This window comes from Strigops habroptila, chromosome 14, assembly GCF_004027225.2.
Source record: "Strigops habroptila isolate Jane chromosome 14, bStrHab1.2.pri, whole genome shotgun sequence".
In the NCBI taxonomy this organism is placed as follows: Eukaryota; Metazoa; Chordata; class Aves; order Psittaciformes; family Psittacidae; genus Strigops; species Strigops habroptila.
In genome coordinates, this window is record NC_044290.2 from 10,596,320 (window position 1) to 10,605,312 (window position 8,993).

The 8,993-nt window shown below is 50.1% G+C and overlaps 1 protein-coding gene across 1 annotated transcript; it reads left to right on the forward strand.

Annotated features, from left to right (window-relative positions):
• The first annotated feature begins 292 nt into the window (after positions 1 to 292).
• Positions 293 to 8,370, forward strand: KCNJ2 (potassium inwardly rectifying channel subfamily J member 2). The gene is made up of 2 exons (XM_030506504.1): positions 293 to 771; positions 6,009 to 8,370. The coding sequence occupies exon 2, from the start codon at positions 6,225 to 6,227 to the stop codon at positions 7,506 to 7,508; it is 1,284 nt and encodes a 427-aa protein (XP_030362364.1). The 5' UTR covers positions 293 to 771; positions 6,009 to 6,224; the 3' UTR covers positions 7,509 to 8,370.
• Positions 8,371 to 8,993: the final 623 nt, after the last annotated feature.

Genomic DNA, 8,993 nt, shown 5'->3' on the forward strand with positions numbered 1-8,993 from the left:
GATCCCACACGGGACCTTCACAACTTCCCACTGGAGTCCTGCACAAGTCTTTATCGGGGGAAAGGGGGGGCAAATACCCGTGGCAGGTGCCGGCTGCCCGTGGGCGCTACTGCAGGCAGCGGGCGGAGCGGGGCCGGAGAACGCCGCTGTTCTGCGGGCTTTGGAGCCGCGACACCCCGCGGGGACCCTCCGCTTCGGGGACTCGCTGCCCCCGGAACCCACTTCTACGGGGTCCGTTCACTCCGTGGACCCGCCGCCCCCGGGACCCGCCGCTTCGGGGTCCCTCCGCTTCGGGGAGCTGCTGCGGGAACCTGCAGCCCCCGGGACCCGCCGCTCCGGGCTCCCGCCGCTCTCGGATCCCTCCTCTCCGGAGTCCGTCCGCTCCGGGGTCCGTCCACTCCTGTGACCCGCTGTCCCCGGGACCCTCCTTCCCGGCGTCCCTCCTCCCCGCCCCATCGGGGCTCCCCGCGCCCGGCCCCGCCGCGCCCCCCGCTCCCCCGGGCTCTCCGCCGCTTTGCCCCGGCGCGGCTCGGCCCGGCCTCCCGGCTGCCATTGGCGCGGGGCAGCGCGGGGGGCGGAGACGGCGGGGCCGCTATTAAACATCACATGGCAGCCCGCAAAACCGGGGCAGCGGCTTGCGCGGTGGCTCAGTTGCGAGCAGTGCGGACGGCGGGCACCGGGGCTGGGCCTGTGAGTCCCGTGTCCCCCCCAACCCGCTGCTGGATCTTACAGCACGTTAACTACCCGCGCCTCCCTTACGGCCACCGGCAGGTAAGGAGCGCTTCGGGATGCCCCTTGCTCCCGGGAATGTGGGGGATGCACCGGGAGCTGGCTCGGTGCGCGCTCCGTGCCGCGCAATTCCCGGGATAAAGCTTTCCTTGCCCGTAGTTGTGTTGCACGCTTGGGTATAGCCGCTCGGAGGGGGAACTCCTGCATTTCTCATGCACCATCCACCAGCTATTCTCAGCGCCTAAAATAATTAGATAGGTATGCCGGGAGCACTCGAGCATCTGCTTGCAGCATCTGTTTGTGTTCATAACTTTCCATGCACCAGCTGCTTCCCACTCCACCCCCCCATCCCCGAGATATTTTATCCTGGGGAAGGGCTGGAAGTTCGCATGACAGCAGGAGCAGCCCCGCTCCATCCCTTCCCATTCTTCTCGCCTGTTGTTTCCTGTACAAGAGAGAGGTCAGAAGTCTCAAGCTTTCGAGAGGAGATGCGTGTTTTTGAAAGGAGTGTCCGAAATGTTTGAGAGGGTTGGGGAATGAACCTGTAACTTCATTCATTGGCATTATGGAAACGGGGAGAGGGAGTTTCTTCATTTTTAATCGCCCTGACAAGTAAAAATGGGAAGAAATTAAAGCCCCGTGCAGCTGGGGAGCCGGTGAGGAGGCTCTATGTATTGTTTCCACTTTGTTCATGACAGTGAAAGGAAAAAATACTGGTAAGGAATGGCAGATTTATTCGCGGGGGTTCAGTGACTGCTGTGTCATCTTGCCGGGGACGGGGCAAGGGAGACCCCGCCGGTGCGTGTGTCGGGACCTCGGTGCGTGTGCGGGACCCCCCGGTGCTTGTGCCAGGCTTCCTCTCGGTGCGTGTGCGGGGTCCAGGGCTGAGCCGGTGCCGCCCGGTGCTTGTGCCGGGACGTCGGTGCGTGTGCGGGATCCGGGGCTGAGTCGTCCCTCACCCCGGTGCGTGTGCAGGGTCCTCCCGGTGCGTGTGTCGGTGCTGAGCGGGTCCCGGTGCTTGGTCCGACCCCGGCTGCCGCCGCCTCCCCGCGCCGCCGGCAGCCGCACTTGTTCCGTGTTCCAGCCTTACCTTGACACTTGTTTGCTTTCCACCCTCCAGCCGGTGCATCGCGCACCCCCCCTGGTGCCGGCTGCCTCCTCGGAGCTGTTCTGTCACCAGCTACAAACACCCCAGACGGCAGATGCAAACGCCACTTTCCCGTTCCTCTTCCCTATTTCTTTGCACCAATTTCCCTTCATTATCTGTTTGGGGGGGGTGGTGGTGGTGGTGTTTAATTTATCTTTCCCCCCACTGCCAGATCCTTTTCTTGAAGGTATCTCACCACTCTGTACAACTTGAGTCCTACCGAAACCCGCGGAGAAGCCCTAGGGAATGACTTTTAAGTAACGTGGGGATCTGGAGAAGGGTTACAGGGAGCGGGGAATGTGGGAACGGGCTTTGCTGGGGCGAGGAGCTCCTTTGTTCCTTTGCAGCAGGGAAGGCGCTGAGCCAAGGTAGTGCTGGTGCTCCCTTAGCAACATGTGCCCGGTCGCTCCGCAGGGCTGAGAGCCGGCAGCCTGGGAATAGCTGCTCTAAACCCTCATTAGTGCTCCTCTCTCTACTCCCCTCTCCGGCTCATTTTGCACGTTGGAGTTTTTGCTCTTTATTAAACCTGCACAAATTCCCTTCAAGCTGTTTGTTTCTGAGTTTAGATGTGGGATGTGAACGTCTTTCCTGGGGGCAGGTCTTGAGGGAGATGCTTCCTAAGGGGAAAGTGAGCATTCAGGCTCCTCCTCATCACTTCTACCAGCGTTGGTTCAGAAATGCTGTAGATGCAGCATGGTACCGTTTCTCTCTGCTCCCCTGAGCATCCCCTTGCAGCAGAGCAAGCCCAGGGCTCTCCCATCCCATCTCATCCCATCCTGGTAATGCTGCGTCAGTGCCTGTGCTGGTAATTCCAAGCTCTAGTCTTGTATCCTCTTCCAGGAAGAAAGGTAGCCTGGATTAATAACAATAACAACACACCTAGGGATGATTGAACTTACAGCTCTGTGTGTGCGTGTCTGGCTGCAGTGCTTAGGGCCGAATTATACCAAGATTTGGGTGGGTTGGTGGGTAAGGGGTTGGCTTCCTCTCTCTGGTGAGGATACAAAGCTGGTCCCCCACTAACTTGGCATCTTGGGTGCTACCAACAAGGTGGGAGGGGGGGCAGCAAAGTTGTTTTGCCTTTCAGCAGCAGGTGAATTGGCAAAATAAGAAGTACTGTTAGATTTTCACACTGTTTTGCTCGTTTCTGGGATTTTTTGGGGGAACCTTTACTGAAACCAGTTGGGGAGGTCATGGCGAGCATCAACTGGGTGTGTGAGCCAGAGCCAGTGGATCTGCCTGGGGGGTTTACACAACCTGTGGTGCCACAAGCAGGAGCATGACCAGAGCTGGTCCCTGTGCATGGTGCTGGTTGTGCTCCCATCCCGGCATCCTCCCCACGCCAAGCATTCGCAAGTAAAAGAAGGGATTTGTGCTGGTTGTGCTCCCATCCCAGCATCCTCCCCACCCCAAGCACTCGCAAGTAAGAGAAGGGATTTGTGCTGTGCAAGAAGACAACCACGCCACAGTGGAGCATGCCAGAGCTTTATTGTATAATCCTCAAGCAGTCTGTAACGGTAGCACTGGCTGCCCCAGGCACACCCCAGGTTATGGATTTATGGATGGGTACAGCCAAATCAGTGCAGGTCTGATCCCAGGGTAGAGCACTGGCACCGAGGGAGGACAAATGCTGGGCCAGGTACAGGAGATAGAAGGTGCTTGGCCATTCACAGTAGGAGTACAACAATGTACAGCACCTAATTTGGGTCCCAAACTTATAAATGCAGGCAGCTCCCTGCAGGAAGCTGCCGTTATGATTTCAGTGATTTGCGGAATTCAAACAAATGTCCTCAGGTCAAGACTTCTGCGGGGGAGCCGCATATTCAGACACTTGAGACTTTACAGCTTATCTTGCGCTCCACCACAAGTTTTCCTCTAAAATCCAAGAGAGAATGCAGGGGAGAAAATAAAGACTTAAAAATAAACTGTTTCCCAGGCTGTGTGTTTTCATCAGCTGGGAATAAAACAGACTTTGAATGTGGAAGTTGAACATGACTGTGATTATAGGATGTGGCTTATAAAAGTGATCGATTTGCAGACCAATGCAGTGGGTTTTCAAGAAGGTTTTTTGTGTGCAGTGCATTAACAGTAATTTCACTTTCTCGCTGTGTTCAGGTTAAAAGTAATACTCATAAAAGTATTTTTCAGCCAAAAAACCAATTTAAGTGCAAATTAAGAGCATTAAAAGAATTCTTTTGTAATTTTGAAGATGATATCCTGATGGGAATGAGAAATATCATGATCAAAAAGGTGTGAGGGGTGAAAAAATGAATCCTTAGTGGTGTAGGCAGCACAGTCAGACAGGTTTTAGGCAGCCCTGCCGTGAGCCTGCATGGCTGGGAGCTGCTCGCAGACCCGGCATTACTGAACCTACCAAAAGCTGCCAAAATGTCTTGTATGGTGCTGAAGTCACAGATGACTAATGTGGGCAAGTAGGCGTGGGGATGCATTCCTGCACAGCATACAGAAGAGATGGGAAAAGAGAAGGTAAACGTAATCTCAAAAGAGATTCCAGAGGGAACAGCAGCCTGCATGCAACTGGGAGCACGATGGTGTTTTGTGTGTGTCACCTGCTCCTTTCCTAACAAGTGTCTGCTGAGCTAAAGCCCTTGTAATGTGGTTGGAGGTTGTGGGAGGGCTGACGAGCTGTTTGAAATCCCTCAAGTTTTTGGAACACATCTGCAGAGCTCTAGGGGCTGCCTTTGAGAAAGGAGATAAACTCTTATCTACTGCTGTTGTTAGATATGGATCCAAGGAATAGCCGCAGAGTCCTGAAGCTGGTTTGTGGGCAGAGGTGGTGCTCCTGAGCAGCTGCAGTTTTGTTGGGTTTTGGACAAACTCAGATGGGTTTTGGTGATTCTGATTTACGAAGAGCGTCATGATTTAATCCCCCTGTACTGGAAACGGCACTGAATTCTCTTCTCCCATGATAAACATTCCTCATCACTGGGTTGTAGTTTGGTTTCCTCATGGGGCGCATGCGTGGACAGACCAGTTGCATTAAGGCATCTCTTCTCCTCTGCAGTATTTCAATTACATTTTCTGATATACAGTACATGACTTAATGGATGACGCACTTGTTAAAAGCTAAACCTGGGTCTAAGCCAGACCTCCCTGAAACAAGTTTGGTGGCTTCTACCCTCAGGAAGAAGGTTTTGTAGAGTCTCTGCTCAGTCTTAATTGCTAACATTTAAGACCCATGGGACACTCAAAACCGTTACCTGTTGGAGATGGAACTGGCTGCCCCAGGCTCCTGAAGGGAAGGTGCTGGTACTCACTGCCAAAGGTGTTATGAAGACACTTGGCTGGTCCTACTCCATCGTAGCCTTTTGCTAGTTGTGTTAGCAGGAGCAGATGGGGGTTGTTACAAGATAAGATTTAGTTTACTTTGTACAACTTAAGCCTAATGAGAGTGTAAAAACTACACAGATCCCAATGAGTTTCTGCAGTTAAAGAGGAACTACTTCCTTTAGCAGAGAATACACAATTCCTTTGCGTTTGCTTAATCAAAAAACTAAGTTATATGCAGTGTGAGTTCATGGAGATCACTGACATTTGTGTTTTCCAAGTTTATTGCTTTTCTCAAGTACACGTCACCTTCCCTTTTACACGTTCCCTTGTTTGCTGTAGTTAAAACAGTCCAGGAGGCACACTGTATGTCACTAAAACCTGCTTCAGTGTTTGTATTTGAACAGCTGGATGTTAATACTGATCGTTTGTTTCAAAATAAACAGAAAGTTGTAAATAGTAGGTAGATTATTTGCATGTCCAGCTTTAAAGTGAATATTGCTCAGACTTGTGACATGACTGAGCAACCTGGTGTAGTGGAAGTTGTCCCTGCCCATGGCAGGAGGTTGGAACTGAATGAGCTTTAAGGTCCCTTCTAACCCAAACAAATCTATGGTTCTGTGATCACTTCAGTGCTTTCATGTCGGAAGAGTGATGCCTTCTCTGTTGTAATCATGTCACTCCTGTCAACACACGACCATGAACATGGTGCGTTCCAGAAAATGCTGTAAGAATAAGGAAACTTCCTGCAGGTCCACGGGAGTAATTTTACTTGGTTCTTTCAGGTTTGATTCCTTATCCTTTTCCCCCAAGATCTAACACGACGTTTCTCTTTCTTTTGCAGACCATGCCATCTCTATGACAGTTGCTTGTTAAGCTAACTCTGCATGCCAGAAGACTGTCCTTGGTGGATCCAAGGGCTTTTGGGGACTCCAGCCTCTCCCCAGTTTTTCCGTGTGTGTGTGTTCCTCTAGAACTTTCAAAACTGTTTCTCCAAAGGGTTTTGCAGAAACTCAGACTGTTTTCTAAAGCAGAAGCACCCGAGTCCACAGCAGTAGTGATGGGCAGCGTGCGAACCAACCGCTACAGCATCGTGTCTTCGGAAGAGGACGGCATGAAGCTGGCAACCATGGCCGTTGCCAACGGCTTTGGGAATGGCAAGAGTAAGGTACACACCAGACAGCAGTGCAGGAGCCGCTTTGTCAAAAAAGATGGCCACTGCAACGTCCAGTTCATTAACGTGGGGGAGAAGGGACAGCGATACCTAGCAGACATCTTCACCACTTGCGTGGACATCCGCTGGAGGTGGATGTTAGTTATCTTCTGCATGACTTTCATCCTCTCCTGGCTTTTTTTTGGCTGTGTGTTTTGGTTGATTGCACTGTTGCATGGGGATCTGGAGGATCAAGAGAATAGCAAACCTTGCGTCTCTCAAGTGAGCAGCTTCACCGCCGCCTTTCTGTTCTCCATTGAGACCCAGACCACGATCGGCTATGGCTTCAGGTGCGTCACAGACGAGTGCCCCATCGCAGTGTTCATGGTGGTTTTCCAGTCTATAGTAGGCTGCATCATTGATGCCTTCATCATTGGTGCTGTCATGGCAAAGATGGCTAAGCCAAAAAAGAGAAATGAAACTCTAGTCTTCAGCCACAATGCCGTGGTGGCAATGAGAGACGGAAAGCTGTGCCTGATGTGGCGTGTTGGAAACCTGAGGAAAAGCCACTTGGTGGAGGCACACGTGCGAGCACAGCTCCTCAAATCCAGGATCACATCAGAAGGGGAGTACATCCCCTTGGATCAAATAGACATCAATGTAGGCTTTGACAGTGGGATAGACCGTATATTCCTGGTCTCCCCAATTACAATAGTACATGAAATAGATGAAGACAGTCCTTTGTATGACTTGAGCAAACAAGACATGGACAATGCTGACTTTGAAATTGTAGTAATTTTAGAGGGCATGGTGGAAGCTACTGCCATGACTACCCAGTGCCGTAGCTCATACCTGGCAAACGAAATCCTCTGGGGCCACCGCTACGAGCCTGTACTCTTTGAAGAGAAAAACTACTACAAAGTGGACTACTCGAGGTTCCACAAAACATACGAAGTGCCCAACACACCCATCTGTAGTGCCAGAGACTTAGCAGAAAAGAAGTACATTCTCTCTAACGCAAACTCCTTTTGCTATGAGAATGAAGTGGCCCTCACCAGCAAAGAGGAGGACGAGATTGACACTGGGGTGCCTGAGAGCATGAGCACAGACACCCACCCGGACATGGACCACCACAACCAAGCAGGGGTGCCTCTAGAGCCACGGCCGCTACGGCGGGAGTCGGAAATATGACTGACAGACTCTTCCTCTCTCTTTTGGTTGAAAGGAAAAACCAATACACCTATCGGTCAAAGGCACGTTGACCTGAGAAGTTGGCCCAGAACAGTTTTCAGACAACGGTACTGTTGAAGAGCGGTGTGAAGGCGAGCAGACCTGAGAAACCCGGGCTGGTTTTAGGGCTGTCCTCAGAGGAGGGACGACAGAAAATGAACTCTAAACACAAAGCACTAAACATGTCTAAGTATGAACAGAAGGCACATATGTTGTAGAATAAATTATGTATATATTTTTTTACAAAACTTGAACTTGCAGGCAAGCTTTGGTTGGGTTATTATTATTTTTGTTTTCAACTTTTTCCAGAATGCTTCTCTCTAGGGAACAAGAATGTTTTTAATGGCATAACAAAGGCAAGAATCTGCCTTATTATTATTATTATAATTATTTTTTAAAGAGCTGCTGCTAACTACATGAACACAAATGGTTATTTTTGTTGCAGTGTAGTTTTTTTATTTTTCTCTTGTGTAATTTAAAAACTAAACCAGAATAAATCAGTGTTGAACTTTTGGGGTTGAAAAGCTTCAGAGAGGCCGATGTTGCCAGAAAGTCTAAACTCCTTTTGAGGCCAGTAGGTTGAGAGCTCGAATCAATTTCTCTCTTTCCAATTACATAAGGGGCATTATGTAGGATCAGGCCAATCAATCGCCTCCAGCAAAATTATGATTTTTTTGGGGGGGGGGAGAATTTAATTCTCTGTCTAAAGGAAATAAAATATATATATAGACACATAGAAAAAAGTACTAAGTTAAAACTACCTAAATGGATACCAAAGAAAATGCAGAGTTTTGCACAGTGGAGTTTATTTTAAAAAAGAAAAAAAAAAAAAAAAGAAAAAAGAGGCTGCTTTAAAAAAAAAAAAAATTTCAAACCTCAGACACTTTTTTGGTTTTATTTTTTTTTCTTTTCTTTTTAAGACCTTTATTTTGCACCTTATTCGAAAAGCTTAAGACTCGGATCTGAAGTGAGCTAGGACTCTTCCCCTTCCCTCCTGCTCTTCTGTGGGGAAAGAATCCCTAAGGAGAAATGCAGTTGGGGAAAAGCAGACAAGCACCCAGCTGTCCTCTTGAGCAGAAGGTCAAGTGTCCCAAACCAGTGCTGGACCTCAGCTTCCCCAAAACTGAGCCACCCTCTGCAGGCATCTGCCCTGAGCCCCCGGCTCTGCTGTATTCCTGCTCAAACCATGCCAGGACCACGCAAAGCTGAGGTCCAGGCTTGAGGCACAGATGAGCCGTGCAGGGAAATTTCCCCAGGAAGAGGTTTTTGAAGAGGAAGGGAGAGGGTAATGGAGAGGAAAAGAGAAAACAACTTTTATAACACAGCACTTGGGAGTGGCACAGGGTTTGTAGTATCCTTTGCAAGAAACGCTTCTCTTCAGCAGGGCAAGGGTGTCAGAGAAAGGGTATTTTCCATCTCCATATTTTTCCATATTTAAAGAGGAAG